Here is a 25166-nt window from a genome sequence, read left to right on the forward strand (position 1 = left end):
GTATTAATACCGTGCAATCATGTACAGTTTGGTAAACAGAGAGGTTTCGCACATTTTGAATAAATAGTCCAAAGTTTTAATACCATAGTACTGGGTCGCTCATGTTTATTAACATTATGTTTGTTTGTATTGAGCAATGATGTATGGCCAGTATTTAATGACGATGTGAGCTCAACTTGGCTATCCCCCTTGCCCTGCCTTTACTTGCGTAATGGGTCAATTAGAGTCCCGGTGAGTTACTCAATAAGCAGGGTTTTATTTTCTATGTTGTGGAAAGTCCATTCCCTGATTTGCAATGCTGGCACAACAGGTCTCACTGCAATGGACGTGACATGCTTTCCGTGACCTCAATAACAACAACAAAATCACAGGTTACAACGATGAGGGAACTACCAAGCACGAGAAGAAATGCCATTATGGTGTTCCTGTGTGTCGCTAAATATTTCCTGAACACGAGTTACTCTATAATCTCCCCATTTTACCCGTCATTGGTAAGTACTTTCGTTCCTAAAAGTGTTCTGCATTTTCACTGCTGATATTGTAATGTAAATGCTACACCCTTTTCATCGTAACTTTAAAGCCGCACTTTTCAATCCCAGGTTCTCGCATTAGTGGAGTTCTCCTCCCAGTCAAACACTTGGCCAGTACGATGTTTGATTTCTATAACATTCATTACACAAACTGATCTCAACCTTTTATCACCTTTTGCTAATCCTGCAAACAGAGTTTATACAAGCGTTTGATTGACGGTCAGTTTAAATCGCCAACAGTCACAACAAACGCTCGAATTTCCTAAAAATTGTCTTCTAGTCGCGTTAGACTTTTAATATAACCACAGAGTCCGATCGGCAGCAACTTCACGCTGACCGCTTGGCAGTCTGTCTGCCTTCTTGTGGCCGGGGAAAACTAAAAAAGTGCATTTTCTGGAGCGTGTAACCTTGTGTTGCCTGTTTGGTGTCCACTAACACAATGAACGCTGCTATAGCTTTGCGTCTTTTAAAGGGAGGCTCCACCTTTAAAGACATTCATCGATGAAAACCTGTGAGGGGAAGTGTCAACGATAAAAAAAACCGACGATAAAATTCAATAGGTTAGGGCATTTGTAATATGTATAAGTGTTAAATCTGTGTAGCAGGTACTAGTTGCATAAGACGGCATGACATTTATATACACTAAAATAAACATACCTGCATCATTACTGTATCAATTCACAATCTCCATTACTGTATGGTTGCACACAAGCCTGTGACAGTGTATGGGTGTTTGGCCACGTTTGGTGCATTTTATGTGTTTGATAAGTTTAAAAAGAATCGTTTTTGCCTAGAAAGGTGTAATATAACACTTAGGGATCATGGGAATATAAAGGTGAGACATTTGTTATAATTTCTGGTCACAATTATATTATCAAACTTTAAAAAATCACTGAGGATCCCCACAACATGTGTCTGGAGTGTATCGATCCCTTCCATCCTGAATCGGTTGAGCCTGAAACTCAACATCGTCTGGTCGCGGCTTGGTTGCATAGTCTCATAAGCGAAGTTTAAAGGGTTTGAGAGTCGAGACCTTGCAACACAAAACTCAAACGATATTTCGACAAAATTTCAATTTATCAAGTATCTTTAAATTTGTTGTGGGCGGTGACATTTTGTTTCTGGTCACGTCAGGAAAGCCAATTTATTTATCTAAAAATAGTGGTACTGCAGAGTGATAACTTCGGCTTCTGATGTAGTTTGTTGTAAATAGTCATCGAGAGGGGAAAACAAGGACTCAGAGAAAGTTATTTCTTCGTTGTTTACTAGAGGAAACGAGGATTTTATATGATAAGAGGATGACGACGTGTTTGCGTATTTCGTTTCCATAAAACTAAATTTCAGTGTTTTTCGTTTGCAAACAAATCTTATACAATTACAACAATACTTTGAAGTTCATTAATATCACAGATAGATTTGCTTCAAAGACGTACCTTTGTGGGTATGTAGGCAGTCAAGGCGATAAAATCATTCTTAAAATGTGAAGGACGTCGTTAGAACTGATCTCTGCGTAAAACTAGATATAACATATTGATTGTATTGATTTTACATGTCATGACAACAAAACACAATTCCACAGGTATTACAATTTCAATTGAGAAACTGTTAAAAATTTCAATTTTCTACCAACTTTGTACCGACAGGCTCTGGGAAAGGGAGTCGATCCTATGATCGTTGGTTTTGTCCTGGCAAGCTTTGCTCTTGTCTCCTTCATCGTATCTCCTCCTCTTGGGAAAAGCGTAAGTTACACCGACCACTTATCTAGAAAAGCAACTTTATATGGACGTTATCAATATGTAGGACATTTTATCTCAAAATTGTAATAAAGTATATTAAAATATACTGATTTGCAAATTACTGATCGATGCCTTGTCATCCTATTTATATACAATTACAATTCGATTCACGCTAAGGTAAGAAAGCTTATCGATAAATGTGCATGGTTCGATTTACTGCTGGCTGAATACCAGTGACTTAAGAATCATAGACCGTTGTACAACAGGTAGCAATGACGAAGGATTGATGGAGTTAACACGAGGAAAACTGGCCGAAGAAAAACAATACATGAAACTATCTTTTACTGCCATCACACTGATTTGAATGACTGATGTGAAGATAACAGAAAAAGTACAGAAAAGCATTCACACTCTGTCAACAAGAATTTAGACCTTAGAAATAGAATAGTTAATATTCTACACTGTAATAGATACATATGGGTTTACAGAATATTGGCTTCCTTCGTAAAAGTGAAATATCAAAACATAGTGGTTAGATACAAAATATGCACCGTATTTGAGCATGTTTCTTTACTCATTTCATTAACAGGTAGGCATCAATTCACAAAAAATAATCAATACCACGCGACATACCAATCAATCGCAAGATTTGATTAGTTTGGTATTCGGCTTCAAATAGCTGATGTTTTTTAAAACTTTTTTCACGACACTCAGATGGAATCTTTCCTTGCTGTAATATATCATGCAATGTAACAAATACCTCTTCGATTTGTGTGTGAACTCTCATACCAGTTTTAACCTAGGGTTTTCTGAATGAAATCGTAACCATATAACTCTTGAACACTTCGAGATACCAGGTTGTTTATCGCACAATGAGTAATCAATGACCTATGCCAGTGTTATTTTTGCTTTGACGATCTCAATACAGAGGCGTAGACCAATACCACTGATGATAAATGTATAATAACATTCATTTTGCACAAGGTTTTTAACGAAGCATCACTAGGGGAACATGCGGCAAAACAATTGTCTGAAGTGCATGAATTTCTCGCGAAAGCGTTCGTGTTGCAAAATTATTGCGTACACGTAATATCCAATTTGGCCGGCTCAATGTAATGTTACAGTGTTAATTCACCATCCACGTAAAATCTATTTACTACCTGTATTCAAGCATACCTGTGTTCAAGACACCTGATGTATACAGAAATATAAATGTCGATTAATTTGAATCTAATCTATTTACTATACTATTATGTTGGACCCACAGGATGCTAATTTTGTGCAAGGTTATATATTTCATTTAATTGTAATTTAATTGGAAAATCTATTCTAGTTTCCCACTTCACTTCGCTCTAAGTGCCATGGAGGTGTAGAAAAACAGCTCCCCTTCTATTATAAAGAAGGCGCACAACAGCAAACGCACAACAGCAAAATACTGTGCAGATTTGTAAACTCCTCAAAATTAGCACTTTCCGTAGGTCATGGACTCTCAGAGATGCCTTTATAGAATACTGTAACACATTTTTATAGTCCTTCATTAAATCACTGCTCATATATTGTCTTCTTCAAAGGATTATAGACTGCATATGCTTCATAGTTAACGGGTTGTAGAAACGAATGTTTAGAAGATTTTGCCTTGCAGGTGTCTCAACGTTATAAACAAATCTGCATGACTACTTCGTCTCCCTAAGTTTCTTGATACGTACGGCACAAGCAGTTGGTGTGCAGCTGGTAACACGGCAGCCATAGCTATCGTGTTTCAACTTTACCGGCGATATGTAGCATTTGCTATAGTACGTATTGGAATAAAAATATTGGTGACTTACTTTAAATACTCATTTTACGTTCAAAGAAAAGAAGATCAGAAAGAATTATACATATTGCTCAAAACCGATTTCCAGAACCTTTCCAGATAAGAAAGAAATGTCGCTGTGTTTGATTTTCCATGCAATCTCAGAGGCAGCTGCGCATCAATGGTGGTACCAGTCAACTCGCACCTTTTTCAACCGCCCAGAACCAACTCGCCGGATTCAAACTCGCCCGATACCAACTCGCCCGATTCCAACTCGCCCGATACCAACTCGCCCGATACCAACTCGCCCGATGCAACTCGCCCGATACTTTTTTGCAATTTGGTAGTATAAAAACGTTTTATTTCTAAAACAGCCTACAACAAATATTTCTAACATTGAGAACCACAGGTGCGGGCTAGGGCTTGAAATAGTGCCAACACGGAAAAGTTTTATTTGCGAATTTGACGTTCTGCAAATCTCTTGAAAGAAAAATTTCGTTCGGTTTCTTTACGTATAGGGAAAGTTACTGCAGTTACTGGCTCATGTCTTTAGGAACAGCAGGACCGTCTTTCACGAGTTACTGGCCCGGCATGAAAATAGCTGGCCTCGGGCCCCCTCGGGGTTAGCGTACATGGAATCTACAACTACATCCCAAACAACGGGCGAGTTGGCATCGGGCGAGTTGGTATCGGGCGAGTTGGAATCGGGCGAGTTGGTTCTGGGCGGGTTGGAAAAAGTGCGAGTTGACTGTAATTCCATGAATGGCGGTGATATACACAGCATATTTTGCTCAAAAATCAACTTTTTTTGCATTTTTAATTAATTTTGTGAACCCAAGATTAAAATATTGGTTGGCTTCTCTTTGTAGCTTGTCAAGCAGTCGAAATATAAATTTTACTATAACCCAAAGTTGGGTGATACGCAAATGAATGCAAATCACCCGATTTCCTGGCTTCTTTTTCCTCTCAATTTCGAAACTTCCAAAGAATTTAACCCACTCTGGTGGGGTCAAATTTCTGAATTTTCCCATTATGTTCTTGAAATGGTATTTAACAAAACCAATATTTTGTTTGGCAATACGATTCTTACATTTTGAATGAGAGGCATTTTATTTTGCTCACCATGATTTTAATCAATTTTTTGGTGCAGTCTTTAAAACCCTGCCATTTTAGAATGAGGATAGATAATGCCAAGTAAAAATACTCGTTTTTTACTACATATACTCTTCTTTCAAGTGAAATATTACATTTCAGAAAATAACTGTCAAGTTTTTGACTTAAATTCAATTTTTATCATTAATACAAAAATTGAGGGTTTTACCCCAAATATACACCCACTTCATCCTTTGAGTAAACTACTGTTACCATACTAAACTTAAGAGTCTCTGCTTTTTGAAAATATAAAGTATTAGGGGTTTACTTGTCATATTTGAAGACAAATATTGTTTTGAAAAACTGTGTTGGCAACATGCAGTCCACCTTAACAGACATCTTTTACGTAGACATATCACATTACCGTTTTGAATTTTATATTAAACACAACGAAAAGACTTCCATTTTACAAAAACCAAGGCCTTTTGGATATTTTTTGTGAAAAAACTGAAAATCTTTGAGAAATTGCAATGATTTTTGAATATTTTTGAGAAAAAAATAGTATACAGCATTACCAATACTTAATTTGATACTTTACTTTGTAACAGGGAATTCTTCAAATATCTCTGGTCTCGGTTTGATTACTGGTCCAACTCTAGGGGGCCTTCTCTATTCGGTAAGTAAAGCTCATTCACTGGGTCATTTCTGTTCAACTAAATAAAGGTACAAACTATCTCTACCTGCACAGGTACATTCGCTTTAGTCCACAGCTTGTACATAAAAAGTTACTGTTCTTAAAGCTAAAGTGAGTTTGATAATCTCTATCATGGTAAACTGACTATGAACTACATATGCCACGTAAGGTGAAGATGAAAAGACAATATTTAATCATTTACCCACTACTAGAAATTATTCTGCAACTTTACATCTTTGTACCAATCCATAGACAGAACTGGTTGAGACGTATACTTGAGTGGTGGCTCTAGAACTGAACAAAGTGTAACGGTAATAACAAATTTGATAAGGGCAGACAAGTAAACGATTTTGACTTGCTAAAATAAGAGACAAAATTGTGATTGGGAAATGGATCACATGGAAAGGCAAATTGTTATCCACACGTCGGTTATAGTATGTTCTAATAAATTTGAAACCCATTCGGCAAAGCATGCCCTAGTGTACTAATATGATGCCCTAGTGATAACTAATATGGCTGGCAGACGGTCACTTTGGATTGTATCATACAAACGAATTGACTTGTATATGTGTGTAGCATATTATGTGTTATAGTCTCAAGAAGGTAGTGTGTACCCGAGGGCAGGTGACCATATGCCAAATGGAGGGGACAAATGGTCTCCTGCCTTGAGAGTTAACAGCCCTTCTTTGGGCTATAATTTTTTATTACATGCCTTTCTTTTATCCTATCCAAATTTCAGGGTTTATTCTCAGACGGCCATGATTTATTGCCATGAAAGTTGAAAATCCTCGAGAAAACAGAACGATTGATCAAACAACTTATTAATAAATTTGAATCACTGTTATGCGATCCATCAAATGTTTCATGCAAAATTATCCTAAACTCAATTCAATTGTGTCATTTTTAAGTCCCGACGTTGTTAAATTGAAAAGTAGTTCCGGTTCTTTCAGTCAAATGATGACTATGCTACTCGTTTCGTCATCAACAAGTTACTATTGAATCCTATGGGGCGCGGCGACGTTCCAAGTATGAGGCATGCAATAATACCTTTGTTGTAACTGCTGACAAATATCGGGTTCAGCATGGTTGAATAAAAGCGCATGTCATAAAAACGTTTGTATCAATATAGTTCATTGGCAACTATATTAGTTCGCATTGTCAATTAGCAGGATTTACATATATTCTCCATGGTTTACTATTCCTTGGAGACGTTTCCAGAAATTCTGATGCAGCTTGTCTGAATGATGTCTGAAAAATTCAAAGGGGTCTTTCGATTGCCCCGCTTGATCTTACAGAAAAATAAACAGACTTGTCTGTGAACGTCATTAAATGGTGTTATCTTTGGATTCCACATTTCTGACAATCAGTTTTATCAACTGAAACGTGTAACTAGTCGCGTTTTAACTAAAATATTGATGCAGGACACGTGACGAATACAGCCACAGAAAATATATTGATGATATTGAAGTCGGTCAAGTTTCAGAGAAAACGTAATATCTGGCTTTTGAATACTAACCAAAACAAATGATTACTACTACATAAAAATGCTTGACGAACCATGCCATATACGTAAATGAAAGATTTCAGCAAATCAAAGCTTGAATTTGTTTATTTAGTTCGTAGAAATATCAGCAACATGTTCCCGTTATTTTTTTCCAGAAGAGGATATCCGTCGCACTGAAGCCCTCTGTCCACTGCTAGTGAAGATCGGTATTATTCTGGGTATGCTTGTGAGAGTGGTCACTGCTATTGAAATTACCTTCCTTGACAGTACATTGGAACTAGCTCTGATATCGGTAAGAGGCAGTCCATGATCTGCATTAAATTGGACTTTCTGGTATTCCAACATATTAATCATTCGAACGACTATATAGATACTTTAATAAGCTCTTAAATAAAGCACGAAGGATTCAAACGATACAGTTGGAAAATTTGTCAGAGGCTGATATCACTGAAACAGTTAAACATATCGAAAACAATTCTGTGGGTTCTCATCCTAATGATTTCAGGAACATCCCAACACAAAATTGTGAAATAAAGAAAGCTATCGACAATTAAAATAAAAAAGTCTTGGGCAGAAGATGCGTCATAATGAAATGTTCAAATATGGGGAATATACCCGTAAATGCTCTCAAGAAATATTTAATCTGGTGTTCGCTTCAGGAAAGATGCCCTGTTCATGGAATACGAGCTTAATAGTACCTATACATAAATCCGGTCCAAAGTAGAACCGTCAAACTATAGAGGGATTGCAATATTCAGTTGCCTCGGAAAGTTATTTACCAGAATCTTAAACTCCAGATTTATTGACTATTTGAATAGAAATAATTTAATATCTGACAAACAATTTGGTTTCAGAAAAAATTGTAGTGGAAACTTTCAGTAAACACTGACAAGTCAAAGATAATGATCTTCAATAATCTAATAGATTACTGGATAATGATCTATGCTCTTAGGAGGAGCAGAAACTTGAAAATGTAAAACTGTTAATTACCTTGGACTACAATCTGATTAAAATCAGATGTAGAGTACGGCGACGTCTTCCTAATGCGTACGCTGTATTCTCTTGCTGTCGCCTAGAGGCGACAGCAAGAGAATACAGCGTACGCATTAGGAAGACGTCGCCGTACTCTACATCTGATTTTAATCAGATTGCTTGGACTAGTAATTAGTCCTAATGGCAAATTCAAAGTAGGGATGGAAAATCTGAAGAAAAAGGGACAAAAAGCACTATTTTCACTAAAAGAAAAAACTGGATTCGAACGCAATTTGAGTGTCCCCTTTGAGTGTCTCTTTTTGACAAACTTATTAGACCTATTATTGTGTATGGTAATGAGGTATGGGGTGATGAATGCAACCAAAAATCAGCTATAGAAGAGGTGCATATCAACTTCTGTCGCTTCGTTTTGGGTATTTCGAGAAACTCATCAAAGATGGCCGTCTATGGTGAGCTTGGTAGATATCCGATTGAGATTTTCGTCCACAAACAGTTAATTAAGTTTTATAACCGTTTAAATAATACTGATCACGCCTTGCTAAAGGAAACACTTTGGGTAAACAAAAAATTACGAAGTAAATGGTATATAAAAATAGAGTCATTATGTACAAACATAAATGAATCCCATGTAGTAAATCTTGATGAAATTATCACGACCTCCAGTTTCAATATAATATATGATAAACTAAAAGAGGAGTTCAATGAAAAGTGGAAGCAGGAAATAAATGATGACAATAGAGCAAAACCAAATGCAAAAAATAAACTGAGAACTTACAGGATCTTTAAAGCACGAATTGGATTCGAAAATTATATCGCTGAAATAAAAAATGTGAAGTTACGTACTTGCCTGACAAAATTTAGGATAAGTAATCACCGTCTCAAAATTGAAACCGGACGCCATAGCAAAACACCCGTGTATGAAAGAATTTGTGACCTGTGTCAAAATAATGAAACTGCGGATATACTTCACTTTATTATTACATGCCCTGCTTATAAGGAACAAAACATCCATTTATTTGCAGCAGCGGAAAAGCTCTGCGCTAATTTTAAGTCTTTGACAAATAAGTTAAATTTATTAAGAAACAAGAGACCTTGGGAATCAATTTGGCAAAATATATATAAAAATGTATGGAGTTACGGCAAAAATATTATAACAATGTAAAAGTAATAAAACATTGTTTCATTACTAGATTTCTCTTTTTTTTTTCTTTGCTCTTCTTTCTAATTTTAGCTGAATGTAAATTCGGCGACAAAAGTTGGAATTCTGTTCCTTCTAGCTTGTTTGGCTTTCGGAATTTCAGCTCATGTTTGGGGTCTAATCGGTGATAAGCTGGTAAGTACAGGTACAAGATACCGACTGTCTTAGGGGCAAACAAGCACAAGGAAATGTTGACAGACAAAGCAAGATGCATTGCCATTTGTAATGTTGAATTGCGAACGGCTCCATTATTCATAGAAGTATACTGTATGTTCATAATTTGATTTTTGTACAACAAAAACCTATATCATGCACGTTTACATAGTAAATGTACACATCAGGTGCAGCCAACGGAGCTATTCATCAAAAAAGCTATTCCTGGAGCAGTTTTTGAGGGCAGGGGAAATTTTAATTTTGTTATGGCAGGGGAAATATTTTTAGCTGGCAGGGAGTAGATTTTAGTGTTTTATAGGGCAGGGCAGATATCGGTTAATTGGCCTTGGGACCAGGATTGGGGGAAAATGAGGAGGGGAGAAGTTACTTGTAAAACTGGTACTGGGGAAAATCGACAGTTTTTTATCACAAAGCAAGGGAGCTTCATGTCTGCAGGGAAAAATTACAAAATTTTCAGGGGAAATATTTCCAGGGTGGGGAAATCGACAAGTTTTTTTCGCCACAGGGCAGGGGAGCTTCAAAAATGCACAATGGAGAGGGAAGGCAGGCAAAAAATATGTGGGAAGTGGGTTAAAATGAAGTTTGAGTGCGGGAGGGTGAGTCGAAAAATTTTGCAGTTGGAGGGCAAATTATGAACAGCTATTTAATTACCCTCGGAATAAAGTCAGTTCACATTACTTGTCATGCACAATGTATCTTACCATAATAAGGACCCCTTTAAAGTGCGTTGTTAGTTGGCTGCACCTGACAAATGCACATACAATAACACAACACATACATACATACATCATACATACATATGTACATACATACGTATATATGTACGTACGTATGTATGTATGTACGCACATTACCTTACCTTCTTTCATAAGTATTTTTTCTTATTGCACAATTTTCCATTTCAGAAAATATTTAAAGAAATGAATTTAATCGGTGTGATCTTTGGAGTCGTTGGTTACCTTTTAATAGGTCCTGCACCGTTGTATAAAAGAGAATATTCGAGAGTCTAAGACTGCTTGTCGTAATGCTTATTGAGGATTTAATGTACAAAAAGAAGAGTAACTTATAAATATCAAGTTCATTCTTTTTTAAATTTTCCTCTGTTCTTTGATAAGCTGTTTTATTTCTGCCATCTCAGTATAGATCCATTCTACTGGTACAAGAGACTTTAGACTTGACAAAAGAGATTACTTGAATATGTAGCTCCATATTTTGCTGAAGAAAATGTTTGTATGTTGCTACTGTATCACCCATCTTGTGGTCTGTAGATCATGTAATGTTTAACTTTTTTTACTCTTGAAATTGATTTGACTCATTTAAAAGGAAGTCCCGTTGTGTCATAAAGAGTCACTAAAATGTGACGGGATTTTCTGGTACTGATCACTTGCAATGGTTCTTCTAAGTCCATGGACATATTGGAGTGATATGAGGTCATAGTCTGATTCTTTTAAATTGTTTTAGAATAAATGTTGTGTAAATTATGTGATAAAAAACAATCAGAGTACACGGTCCGTTTTTGATCATGAGAAAATAAAGTTTGACCGCAAAACAGTTCACAAAAACATGCCAGTAAAGTTACTAAAGGTCATTCACTTGCCTTTATGATGAATGCATGTGTGAATTCATCAGTATTTTCACATCTAAATCAAGCAAGGGACTAACTTTCTCATTAATTCAGCTTGATTTTGTTTGTATTTCATACAGTTAATCTACATAATATCAGGGTATATTCTAACGAATTTACTTTTCGATTTTCCTGCTTAAATGATGGATTAAAACTAGATATTCTTCTTTTCATATAAATCCCTGATAAGGTAGTGGTCGCACAGTTCATCCTTGCATGCTGAATGATTTTTGGAAGCACATATTTATTCAATTAGGAATGTTTAGTATGATTTGACTCGCCATATCAACATTGCAGCCAACTGCAGTACATGAAATACTCCTGAGTTACACAAACAGCAAACGGGATTCTTAAACCTTTGACTGGACATTAGAAAGGGCAAAAATTAACACTCTTTCTCCCAAGTTTCAGTCATTTGTATGGTTTAGCTATGGGCCGTGGTAGAAAGAGGATTAAAGGCAACTTAACAGCACTCTCACACTCTCTATCAAACACATACACACATTGAAACATGGGCATTAACTTTTCTATTCACTTATTTAATAACCAACATAAATAAAATATGTCTTACATTAAAGTTAACCTTAAGAAAAATTACATTGATAAAAATTCCTCAAAATTGCAAAGAAAAAAATCAATACAATAGCTTTCTCATTAATTCATGTAAATCCCTGATAAGGTGATGATCACAGAGTTCATCCTTGCATGCTGACAGATTTCTAACTTGTAGAATTTGGACTGGTAAACCATGGTGGACAAAGGGATAAATTCACAATGTCTGGAGGTGTTTACATAAATAAAATGTGTCCTACATTAAAATTAATGTAAGAAAATTACGTTAATAAATATTTGTCAAATACAAAATAAATACACAGAAAAGAATGAAATGATTATTGCTGAGGAATTACATAGCTTTCTGTATAGAAATTGATTGGTCGACATCTCGTTGATGGTAGACTACATCGTTTTCTTTTTTTCACCATTCTACTTAAAACACCCTTTTCATCTAATCTGTCATCTAACTGCTTTATCAACTGATTCAGTGGTTCTGCCCTCCATGCTGGTGTTTTCAATATAACAACAATTTCTTCATCACATGGTTCTTCGTCTGATATCAGCTCAGCTTTAACATTTTTCCAGAAGTCTTTTTCTTCTTCACTTATCACTCTCTCTCTTCTTTTCAAAGTCTGTAAAGAAAATAAAAAATTAATGAACAAAGGAATATTCATCTCACTACAACAATTTAAATTTAAATTTTTACTCAAACAATTTTTACTCCCCTACTAAATCAGGCCGAATCTGCAGTGATATGCTTTAGTGTCATATTCAAGGTATAATACGCCTCGGGGGAAATATTCCGACCCTGATAATTCTACCATTCTTTTCTGACTTATCACTTGTGGAGAAAGAAAAACTTTTGTATTCACCGTCTTAGGGGCCGTGGATAATTACAACACATGCACTGCAAACATAACTTCCGCGTTTAGGGGGAGGGGGTTTGGCTGTATTTCGACTACCATGCACAAAAATCGCACTTCATATTTTCATATCAACATCTCGCTACATGTTTTTCTGTATCGCAATATATCACTATTCTGTTTGGCGTGTACCGACAGTGGATTTGGTCAAGTATTTCTGTCTGTTGGTTCTCCACTAGGTGACTGGATGCTTTATGTTGTGGGTTCGAACCCGATTGAAGACACTGTATATTCTTAACCATGTAATTACAGATTGTGCATAGATATGATACAGGATAAGGCTGGGTTGGATTTTCACACTTCCAAACTTTCGTTTAGGAGAGGGGTTGAGGCCAAACGCACTTTGTTTCGTTTACCATGCACATGCTTTAATTATCCACGGCCCCTTAGTTTTTAGAAAATCCTAAATTTAATTTGTCCTCAGAGTTAACACAGGGATGGCAGCCATCTTGAATTTCAAATATCGCAAATTATTGGGTAATTTGTTTCAATAGTTCCAAACTATGCAAGGTGACCCCTGATTTTTATTGTTGATTTGGGAAAAGAATGGTGTAAAGTTTCATTAAGGAAAGTTTGAGCAAATGTTCAAGTCTTTCCCTTTTGAAGCGCTTACTACCTTATGTCATTTAAAATGACATATTCTGGGGAAAACACCAGAAATTGTCATATGTGCTGCAAATGTGAGAAGAGAACCTAACAGGCTGGCAACCTAACATACCGGTACTTCTTAAACTTGAACATCTCCACTCTAAAATACGGATCAATTGTGAATATTGTAAGGACTGTGACAAGAAATTTAGTTGACACATGGAACAAAAATACTGATAAAGAGTGGGAATGATATACCGGTACTGAGGCTTACATGTGAAGTCTTTGTAATGGATGCTATGTTTGTTTATTAGGTTCTACTCAGCCAAACATACAAAGTTAGATGAAAACAAGTCATTGACGATGACACAGTCCCCACTTGTACTTTAATTAAAAGTCCTCTGAGAGGAAGTCCTCTTCATTAATTAGGCTGTGATGAAAAATACTGCGATACAGATGGGGCTTAATGGCCAAAAATGAGTTCCATGGTGGTGAAAACATGAAACCAATGTAAGCCGCCATACTAATTACAAAAGGTCGTTAAAATGAATCAATTAGTACTTAATCAACGGGATGCTGCCAAACATTTTTGCATCCTATCCTAAAACTGACAGATTATCACTGGTAAAGTTTGATGTAGTACAATTTCTTTAGACGTGCCTGAGTTATGGCTAAGGACATGATAAAATTGAAACAAAATGGCCGCCATGCGGCCATATTGGATCACATCGTGAAACAAATTGACTGCATATGTATGATATAGGTCAATGTCCTTGTACCAACTTTGAATGAAATTGGTTGAGATGTACCAGAGTTATGGCTCCGCACATGAAAAAATCATAACAAAATGGCTGCACATGGCGGCCATATTGGATTGTATCACAAAACAAATCAATGTGGATATGCATGACATAGGTCAATGTCCTTGTACAAATTTGAATAAAATCGGTTGAGACGTGCCTGAGTTATGGCTACGTACATGAAAAAATAGTAACAAAATGGCCGCCATGTGGCCATATTGGATCATATCGTGAAACAAATTGAAGTGCATATGTATGATATAGGTCAATGTCCTTGTACCAACTTTGAATAAAATCGGTTGAGATGTGCCTGAGTTATGGCTCCGTACATGAAAAAATCATAGCGGCCATCAGGGGTGAACAAATCATTTTTTTGGCTACTAGCCCAGGGGCTAGTAGCCAAAAAATTCTACTAGCCCAGCCTCGGTTTCCACTAGCCCGCCAATAATATTATGAATTTCATGAAATTGCATGAGAGGGAAGCATACCAATAGTTTGAAATATACAATTACTGTTCCAACTGCATTTTTATTAGTCCCCACGGACACCGTCCGGGGGGACTTATAGGTTTGGTCATGTCCGTGCGTGCGTCCGTGCGTGCGTGCGTGCGTGTGTGCGTCCGTCCGTCCGTCCGTTCACACAGATATCTCAGAGATGCAAGAAGCGATTTCATTCAAACTTGGTACAAGGATTACTTCATATGTCATACAGATGCACGTCGATTTGTTTTGGGATACGATCCAATATGGCCGCCAGGCGGCCATTTTATTACGATTTTTTCATGTACAGAGCCATAACTCAGACATGTTTCAACCAATTTTATTCAAAGTTGGTACAAGGACATTGACCAATGTCATAGATATGCACGTCAATTTTTTTTGTGATACGATCCAATATGGCTGCCAGGCGGCCATTTTATTACGATTTTTTCATGTACAGAGCCATAACTCAGACATGTTTCAACCAATTTTATTCAAAGTTGGTACAAGGACATTGACCAATGTCATAGATATGCACGTCAATTTGTTTTGTGATACGATCCAATATGGTCGCCAGGCGGCCATTTTATTACGATTTTTTCATGTACAGAGCCACAACTCAGACATGTTTCAACCGATTTTATTCAACGTTGGTACAAGGACATTGACCAATTTCATAGATATGCACGTCGATTTGTTTTGTGATACAATCCAATATGGCCGCTAGGCGGCCATTTTATTACGATGTTTTCATATACAGAGGCATAACTCAGGCATATCTCAACCGATTTTATTCAAAGTTGGTACAAGGACATTGACCAATGTCATAGATATGCACGTCAATTTGTTTTGTGATACGATCCAATATGGCTGCTGTGTGGCCATTTTGTTACGATTTTTTCATATACAGAGGCATAACTCAGGCATATCTCAACCGATTTTATTCAAAGTTGGTACAAGGACATTGACCTATGTCATACATATGTACGTCGATTTTTTATGTGATACGATCCAATATGGTCGCTAGGCAGCCATTTTATTACGATGTTTTCATGTACAGAGCCATAACTCAGACATATTTCCACCAGTATCATTCAAAGTTGACATTGACCTATTTCATACATATGCTCGTCAATTTGTTTCACGTCATGTAGCAGTAACATGTCAATTATTGAAGTTTCGTAAGTAGCTGATATGTCAAGAAATATGTACTGCATCAAATTCATAAAACTTTATACAGATGTTAACCGATGTAAAGCTCACATTGCTTTAACATTGAAAAAGACATTTATCAGTGTCATTTTAATTAATTTGTAATTGCATAAGTAATGAACTTTCCTAATTAGGGTGATATAGCCACAAATTAATACAACGTCAAATGTGATGAAACTTGATACAGATGTTGATCTCATAGTGTTGTAAATACTGCATCAAACTTTATGAAATATGGTACCAGTGATAATCTGTTAAGTGTTAGAATTGTATGCAAAAATGTTTTGCAACATCCTGTTGATTAATTCCTAGTTGACTCATTTTATGAACTTTAGGATGGTGGCCTACATTGGTTTTATGTTTTCATCACCATGGAACTCATTCTTGGCCATTGAGCGCCATCTGTATCAAAGTATTTTTATCACAGACCTAATTAATGAAGAGGACTCTATCCTCTCTGAGGACATGTAATCAAAGTACCCATTATTAACAAGTGGGGACTGTGTCATCAACGATGACTTGGTTTTTTCACACTTTCCACAACAATGTCCTCTAACTGTGGTTCAGCAGTGTTTTTAGTTTTGTGTCCACTCAAATGTCTCTCCCCTGTACCACATGTTAACCAATGGTTAACTGCTTTGTCAGCATTAAAGTCAGCAAGACTGGGGCCTTCACATACAATGTGTAACTGGTCAGCCAAAGCCTGTTGGGTAAGTGATGTCCTCAGACTAGTTTTCACATTATTCATGTTACTAAATCCCCTCTCACAACTAGCTGTTGAAGGGGAAATAGTGAGTACAAACTCAATTACTTTCAAGATGTGCAACATGGTGTTTGGTTTCAGTCTCAGTAGTCCTGAATAAACATCAAGAAGGTCATTTGACCTGAGTGGTCTAATGTACATTTTCAGAAACAGCCATTCTCTGTCAATGCACTGTCTATCTTCATCAGTGAAGCAGGATTCAAGTTGGACAACTAGCTTGTGTATCTCTTCATTTCCATAAACTGCTAACTCTTCATTGTTGATGGGCCATTTGTGGAAATCCAGCACTACCAGCAAACTGAGTTGTTCTGTATTTAAGTTATTGAACCTCTTTTCAATGTACTTCACAGTATTGTCTATCATGTTCTTGGTGTCACTGTCCTTTGTGAAATCAACAACACCTGGTTTTCTGCCTGTCAGGGAGACATCTCCAAATTCCATCTCTGTTGGATTATACAACTCTGTGAACTCCTTCATGTATTTCCCTGGAGTGTTTTTCAGTGCAGTCAGTGCAATCAGGGTACATTCAATATGGTCTGGTACATGTAATTCCATCACTAGGAGGCCCTCCTGCTGGAATGCTCTGGACAAGGTAGCAAGGACTGACAGATAGTCCAGCATGAAGTAAATATGCTTGATAAAGTTTACAGTTGTGACCTCTTTGTAGTACCCTCTAGCCTTGTCAGCATCACTGTGTTGTAGATGCATAACAACAGCTGGTAAGTTCATCTTCAGAGCTTTCACAGCTCTGTCTTTGCTGGCAAGCCATCTCACTTGTTTAACACTGGAGAAATGTGCAGTACACTGCTGAATGATAGCACATATTTCAGTCAATTCTCTGCGTCGTTTGGGGGAATAGTGGTAGAAGTTGTAGATTCCCTTAATGGTATCTTCAAATTTTTCCATGTACTTAACTGACTTGTTGGCATCAAGTGCTGCTAGTTCAAGTTTATGAGCTACACAGTGCATTGCAATCACTTCTGGAATTATGTCAGTTATTTTCTTTACAACTCCCGATTTGACTCCCATCATGACAGCAGCACCATCAAAGTTGACACCAACTAACATGGGGCCATCTTTATTTTGTTCATGTTTTAAGTCATTGAAGTTCAAGTTTACAGACTGCAGTCCAGACTCTAGTGCTCGAAACACACCATCTGCATTAGCACTTGCCAGTGGGATGATATCAATCTCTCTTGTCTTGGGAACACACTCTGTTTGGTCTACATACCTCAGATAGACGATTTCCTGTTCAACAATACTAGCGTCTGTACTACCATCTCCCAAAATACTCAAAAATCTGGATGCTTTTATTTCAGTGTTTATTTCATTCCGGATGACATGAACAATTGATGATAAAAATCTTCTGCAGGCAATTCTTGTGATATAATTTTCTCCAAGCTGTATATTGTTTTTTAGTTGAACACTGCAGAGAAATTCATAGTCACTAAATGGTCGTCCTGCTTTCAAAACGGCATATGCTGTGTTGAACAACATAGTAAGGGTCTCTCGCTGTTTGGTAGTGATATTTGCGACTGCCTGAAGTATTGGTCTATCTTTTTTCTGTTCACTCGACATTGGCCCGAAAGACTTCATTACACATATTTCGTGTGATTTTGTTCTTTCGTGTGCTTTCATTGCCTCGACTCGCCAATTAGTTGATCCTTTGTAAAATGATGATGTTTTATCAGCATATATGACGGATTACTGCGGCAAGCTTTACAGGACATATAGTCGCCATCTGTATCGTATTCAAGCCAAGGCCAAACTTTTTTCCAGTGTTCTTTGAACTGTCTCGATCTTTTCTGTTTATCATACCTTTGGTCTTTAGTCATCCCCTTCAATGAAACTGACTCGCTCTGTTTCATCCGCTTTGCTGGCAAATTGGCTTCCAGGGGCCCATCTCCAGTACCGCCGTATTCAACACCAGAAGTTGAACTACATGCTGCTTCACCGGTGTCAGGGGGAACGCATCGTAAAGACTGAGCGTCGCTGGCATGATCAGCCTTATCAGTGTCCTGAGACACTTTGCTAGTCGTAAAGCCGCTAGCCATTTCAATAGAGCCCAGATGACCTTACTGTGTGATATGTAAACACAATCAGTGTCACTCGATCGCCACGTGCTTTCTCAATTATATAGGCAATGCTGGGACCCCTCTTGAAAAGAATGATGTCATAGGAAGTCACATGTCAGTCCCGGTCACCTGATTTCAGGTCAATCTTGTTTCAAAGGGTCATGGCAATCGTAAATTTTCATCCAGCGGCGATTGATCAGTGCAGGATTAAGTTACTAGCCCGGCGGGCTAGTAGACACAAAAAATTACTTGTCCGGTCGTAAAATCACTAGTCCGTGAGCTCGGGCTAGTGGATTTTGTTCACCCATGGGCCATATGGGATTGTATCACAAAACAAATCATGTGGATATGCATGACATACCGTAGGTCAATGTCCTTGTACCAACTTTGAATAAAATCGGTTGAAACATGCATGATTTATGGCTCCGTACATGAAAGAATGAAACAAAATGGCCACCTGGTGGCCATATTGGATCATATCACAAACAAATCAATGTGCCATATGCATGATACTAGGTCAATGTCCTTGTACCAACTTTGAATAAAATCGGTTGAGACATGCCATGATTTATGGCTCTGTACATGAAAAAATTGAAACAAAATGGCCACCTGGCGGCCATATTGGATCGTATCACAAAACAAATCGACGTGCATATGTATGACATATGAAGTAATCCTTGTACCAAGTTTGAATGAAATCACTCCAGGCATCTCTGAGATATCTGCGTGAACGGACGGACGGACGCACGGACGCACAGACATGACCAAACCTATAAGTGCCCCGGACGTTGTCCGTGGGGACTAACAAGCTCTCAATAATACCAATGGATGAACAAAGATGACTGCCCCTTCAAGAATGAACTGTGCAGTGAAGCCTCTTCTTGATGACTACTTACCTGTCACCACATTTCTCTCAAAAACTGGATTACTTTCACAATTTTGAACCTGTTTCAAAGTAGAAAAATTAAACAAAAGACAGATTCACAAATCATTTAAAAAGTTTTGCTACCTGCCATCTTGCTGTATTTCCCATTCTTCTGTTCTTGTTTTTCCTTTTCAATGCCAAATCACTTGCTTCTCTGTGCTTCAATCTGGAATTTTTGTAACTTCTGCGAATGGCCACTGAAAAAAATTAGCAACGAGTTACTTTTTACTGCCACACATGATGTCATTTTCAAGAGAACATTCACATTCAACTACAATGGAAATGTTGTATTTGGTTCCCTTTCAATTAAATTTAGGAGTGTCTCTATATATACATATACCCTGTACTGTCTAATACATAGCAAATGTCCCCTTACAATGGATTGTGATGAAAAGTTGGCAATACGAGAAGTCATACATCTAAAGTGAGGAGATATCAACACTGTCAGGGATAACTATCGTCTTGGCGGTAATATCAGTAAATAACAAAGAAATCAACTCTACAAAAGTTAAAATATTGTCTGAAAGGAGGTCACATGTAATCAAATACACTACTGAAGGTAGATTCATGTTGGACTTATCACTTTAGCTTACCAAAACCATGCTGCCGTTTGAGGGTTTACAAAAATGAAAAGGTTACAGTACTGGGAGGTAAATTATTACTGAAGGCTGGGGATTAGTTACCTGCCAGACATTTTCATTTCAAAATCCAATACATGGAATGTTAATTATTCTGACATTTTAAAATGATGCGTTTGTAAAAGTATTTAAAAGTTTTTGAGATTAGGTGAAAAAATGAAATTGATAGAGTCAAGACTAGCTATTGAAGCAAACACGTGAAGCAGACTTTCACTATAAGAGATAGATGTAGGAAGATAGAGTCAACAGAAGACAGAATAAAACAATTGCTACTTTCGATCAATCTTCTCTAGCCTGTTTCTTCTTCTCATTCTGTAGGAATTGACTTGTCCGTTCCGCACATGCTCAGTGTGATCACTCTCCTTCATGTCATTGCCATAGTTACTGTTGTTGCAATGGATAGCTTGACTTTGAAGCCAGAGTCTCAATCTGTCATCATATCCATTTTGTGGAGACAGTACGACCTGTGACGTGGACAGTACCATGTATTCAAAATCACCATGCTCTAGAAATTTCAGGATTTCAGAAGTCGATTTAGGAATTTCTTTCCACTTCCCTCAGTAAGGCCCTATACTAGTACATGTGACATGGAAATTTATTTGAGTCAGAGATAGTACATTTGAGACAGTCAGTGACAAGTTCATTAACAGCATAGGGCAAACAACACAAACAAACGTCTGACTTCACAAATTCCACATACTGAGTTCATAGAATTGAGAGTAATTTTACACACTGAACAATAGTGTCACTGGGTTTCACTGTACAAACCAAGGTATGTACCTTAAAGGTAGGGATTGAGTTTGTTCTAGACTGTAAGAGCATTATGAAGGTGTCATAGCCTTTTGTTTTCCATTGAAATTGTAATCTAGTAAGTAAATTTCCTGGCAAGACACTCTGATGCCTGACCCATGCCTTTAACCATAGTCCCTCGAGGGTCTATGCTTTAACAATTCTATACACAGTACTATTTCTATTTCTGACAACAGGGATTGCTTAAAGTATTGTATCAGTGATGAAAGAATTTGTGTATTAAGTTCAACGGAGTGTGTTCATCTGCTTAAATTTGCTCCTTTCTGTCATCTAGAAGTTCTGGAAATGCATGTACTTTATACTGTTGCAAGATAATTTTCCTGGATTGCCACAATATCAAGAGGTAATAACACTGTAGCAAACTACAGCTATGTACACGGGTATTCATAAATGAGGGATCCTTGTCAGATGCATCAGATAAACTGTGGCTAAATCAAATATGCCTTGGAAAACAAATATGCTTTGCAATAATACTGAAAGTTTGATAATGTGAACTGCATATCACAGAAAATATGGATGTTTTACTTATGGTTTCTATCAGAGGGGCATCTTGCTTTTGCAATAGTGCTTACAATTGGTGTATACTAGTAGATGTTTTATTATAACTATGAGTTTTTCCTGCCCTGTTGATGCTGTTGTTCTTTTGTTAGGAATATGTCTTTGGTTGTAAATACACAGTGCAGTTTACACTCAAAGAGTGGTATCAAATAGTGTGAACATTACTCTGCTCGTAACATTTTGTCGTACCTTTGGATGGGATCTTCTGGCAACAAGCACCATGAAATAGAGACACACACTGCAAATCAGCATCTGATCAATCAAGATAGGTAAAAAAACAGAGAAAAGATGAGACGACAAGGACAATTGTAAAATCTTTCCACAACAAAAGTTTAGAAAAAGACAAGCTAAACAAATACACAGTTCTGATGAAAAGCATAGAATCTTATCATATTCTGTTGACTAGCATTTAAATTTTATTGTACGTTCAGCAGCTTGTCATAGAGAATCCAGTCACAATTGGAGACACTGTGGTTCATCACAGTTCAGTCAAGTTGGGCTGATATCATAAACTTGTAAATGACATTCATTGTATAACAATATTTAACGTTTTTCAGAAATCATACAGAGATGTGTTAAATACGTTGATTTGAACCTTTTTCACCAATAGAATGGCAGCCTTTGTTGTAAACAAACCTGGACAAAATGTGATCATGAATGGTTACATTCAATTTCAAAACTCCTTCATCAAACTTGGGAGTGCTCCAAAGCACTAGAAAGTTCAGTTGATGCAGTGCAGCAATAATATTAGTTTTTTCTGTCATCAGCTGTTCACAATTTTTAATAAAGTTGTGTGAATAATGGCTGTGTAAGTGGAATTGAAAAATTCCATGAATCTACCGGTAGGTTTGAATTTCACAATACTCATGTGTCATCTTTTTTCTAGTTTTTATTCTTTGAATGCTACATCATTATAATGGAAGGTAGTGCATTAACCCTTTGAGTGCTGTAATTTTTCCCACCAAAATTTTAGTGCAACATTTTACCAATTTTTATGAATTTTTTGGTAATTCTTTTGACAGTTTTGCATTAAATGGACATCGCTATTCAATAGGTACAGATTTTGATCAAAAATTTGGAGGAAAATCTGAAAAAAATAATTACTAATTGTCTGGATCATTATCTGGATCTGAAAAAAATTGTCTGGGTTTATATTTTATAAAGGTGACAAAATTGCCTTTGGCACTTCAAGGGTTAAGGGTCTATTATAAATACCAGAGCTGAACATTTCCAGTCCTACTGACTTGAGATAGGTCACAACAAATAAGTTCAAATTTATAACATTTATGACATAAGTTTGCCATTTAACTGCATTCTTGTGCATTGAACTGTCAAACTTCACTACAAAGGGTGCTTTGATGAAAAGTAAACTGCTGTGAATCTCTGTGTGATTCTAATGATGTATTGGTGACGTGATGCAGCACGGTACTGTGAGAGCAGCAATGTGACTTATGTATAAATATAATACAACATTGAGAGCAGGAGTTATCAAAGCTGTCATTTGAAAGCTCCATTAGCTGTAACTTTTGATGAATTTTCTATCATTTTTGCTGTGTCTGTTAAACACAATTTCCTGTTTTGCAGCCAGATCATTCTGAAGTATTTATTGTTCAACTTGTCAACAAAATGTCTATGGATGTCGGGTCTGATGCTGAATTCTAGTTTGGAAAGAGTTCATAGGTCAACAATAACATTCATTTTATACACAATGTTTCAAGTTTGCAATGCTAACAATCTGTATTTCAACATACTTTTGAAAGAAGTGTATGAAATTGTACTTGTTTTCTATGACACAAATAATAAAAATATCAACAAAAGTTTGCGCTATTGTCCCTGTAAGTGGCAAAGAAGCAAGAAATAGATTAGTGATGAACCAACCTGAAGCACCAGCCATAGGATAACATTTGTTAGAACTGTGTGAGCAAACAACTCAAGTCCAAACTTCACGCATATTAAAGCTTCCAATAGTGTTATTGCGCTGCAAAAGGGTTACAAGAAAATATTGATGTGGATCTAGGCTACATGTACCGGTACCTATAACTTTTGAATATTTAATTAAAAAAACCCACTGTATCATTAGACTGCAGTCCAGGCTATACTTAGTTGGAAAGAACACAATACTTTGATTTACAATGTTTAACCATATGTCACCATCAGGTGATGCATAACATATCCAATGTAATGCATTGTAATGGAGACTTGAACATTTGGAGGGCCCTGAAAACACGGATACTGTAAACATGGCCTTTGCTAATTGAACCTACTATGACAGACCATGCCAGGTACCGGTAGGTTAAACAACTCGATTTTGGCTCAATACTACTGTTTTTTCCTGACATGGCAGATGGGGAAGTGATATTGCCTGGCAGGATAACGGTTAAGACTGTATAACAACAACAGATATTTTACATACTTGTATTCCTACATGTACCTTTCTCCATGGTCTACCCTCATGATTATTACTCAATGAGTTTGCACTAACCTACCCTACTCATGGACATAATTTGGAACAACCACATTGTTTTCATTACTGTGGTTGAACCACATGGCAGAAAACAGGGATGAGAGGGCAAAAGATGAAGGGATCTTATTTCAATCACAGGCAAAAGAGCATCCTTATGGTTACTGTTGTCATAATTTCAGATTGATGTCAACATAAACATACATGTGTATGTGTAAAGTTATATTCGGGGATACAATAAACGGCTTCCTTGTGTGCACTGCCAGGAGATGCTATCATATAACATTGCTTGATATTGGCGATTTGTGTTTTGACATTATATACCTGTCACTGTACATTCAAGTAATGTGTATTGGAGTATGCTTTTTCCGTTAAAGAAATCAGAGCAAAGGAATGCCATTGAACATTTGTTGGTCTTTATATCAATAGAAGGATAAACAACTCATCATTGATTACAAATATTGCTAAAAAAATTTTTGTATGAAGTAAATTTGACCAGGTATTGGTACATCAGTGTTTGTATAAACAGTTTGGTCACATCAAAGTAAAATCAAGTACTCATACTGAAGTCCACATGAAAACAAATGATACTCATGGTACCATGCTATTGTATCAGCTTTCACCTTTATTGTGTCAAGTTCAATGTCACCATCAAGCCAAGTTGGTTTCAACCAGTGTGGCATGTTGCACTTTAACAAAAACTTGAATATTTGAAGCCCCCCATGATTTTTAGTGACCATATCTACTACCTAGATGCCGTGCCAAGTAGTGAATACAGACTTGGCTTAATACTGCTGTTGAATTGACACATGAAGAAGTGAAACTATCTGGCAGTATTTGGGTTAATTATGTCAGTAATAAGGCATGATGTCCTATAGCTATGAACATTTGTAATTTGGCAGTTGGCAATCTGTATCCATTTTGGATCATTTCATCCATGCATTTGTTCAGTTGTTACTGTTTTGAGGAACCAAATCTACATGTTCCCCTTAGGTTTCAGCCTGCTGCCTTTTGTGGTAGATTATTCTCTATACCATCATCA

General features: G+C 36.9%; 2 protein-coding genes across 5 annotated transcripts in view; both read right to left on the reverse strand.

Annotated features, from left to right (window-relative positions):
• The window catches only part of LOC139128469 (phosphatidylserine synthase 1-like), a 324577-nt gene that overhangs the window by 233100 nt on the left and 66311 nt on the right, over positions 1–25166 (reverse strand). For 2 of the 4 annotated variants that reach the window (XM_070694242.1, XM_070694244.1), the window contains 5 exons: positions 23542–23641; positions 21853–21915; positions 20569–20759; positions 19742–19854; positions 11909–12524 (listed from right to left, as the gene is read on the reverse strand). In XM_070694242.1, the coding sequence (XP_070550343.1) occupies positions 19800–19854; positions 20569–20759; positions 21853–21915; positions 23542–23641 (409 nt within the window). In that variant the 3' untranslated portion in view covers positions 11909–12524; positions 19742–19799. Of the gene's footprint in view, positions 1–11860; positions 12525–19741; positions 19855–20568; positions 20760–21852; positions 21916–23541; positions 23642–25166 lie in introns of those variants that run through there. The other 2 variants (XM_070694240.1, XM_070694243.1) reach the window with 1 other exon arrangement.
• On the reverse strand, positions 15325–18696 carry LOC139128475 (zinc finger protein 862-like). The gene has a single exon (XM_070694247.1). It carries the CDS (start codon positions 18293–18295, stop codon positions 16403–16405), a length of 1893 nt encoding a protein of 630 aa, XP_070550348.1. The 5' UTR covers positions 18296–18696; the 3' UTR covers positions 15325–16402.

Source organism: Ptychodera flava, unplaced genomic scaffold (genome assembly GCF_041260155.1).
Source record: "Ptychodera flava strain L36383 unplaced genomic scaffold, AS_Pfla_20210202 Scaffold_55__1_contigs__length_887147_pilon, whole genome shotgun sequence".
In the NCBI taxonomy this organism is placed as follows: Eukaryota; Metazoa; Hemichordata; class Enteropneusta; family Ptychoderidae; genus Ptychodera; species Ptychodera flava.

Bases quoted from the DNA above. Each gene is read 5' to 3' on its own strand.
- LOC139128475 (XM_070694247.1), bottom strand. From the start codon at position 18,295: ATGAAAGCACACGAAAGAACAAAATCACACGAAATATGTGTAATGAAG.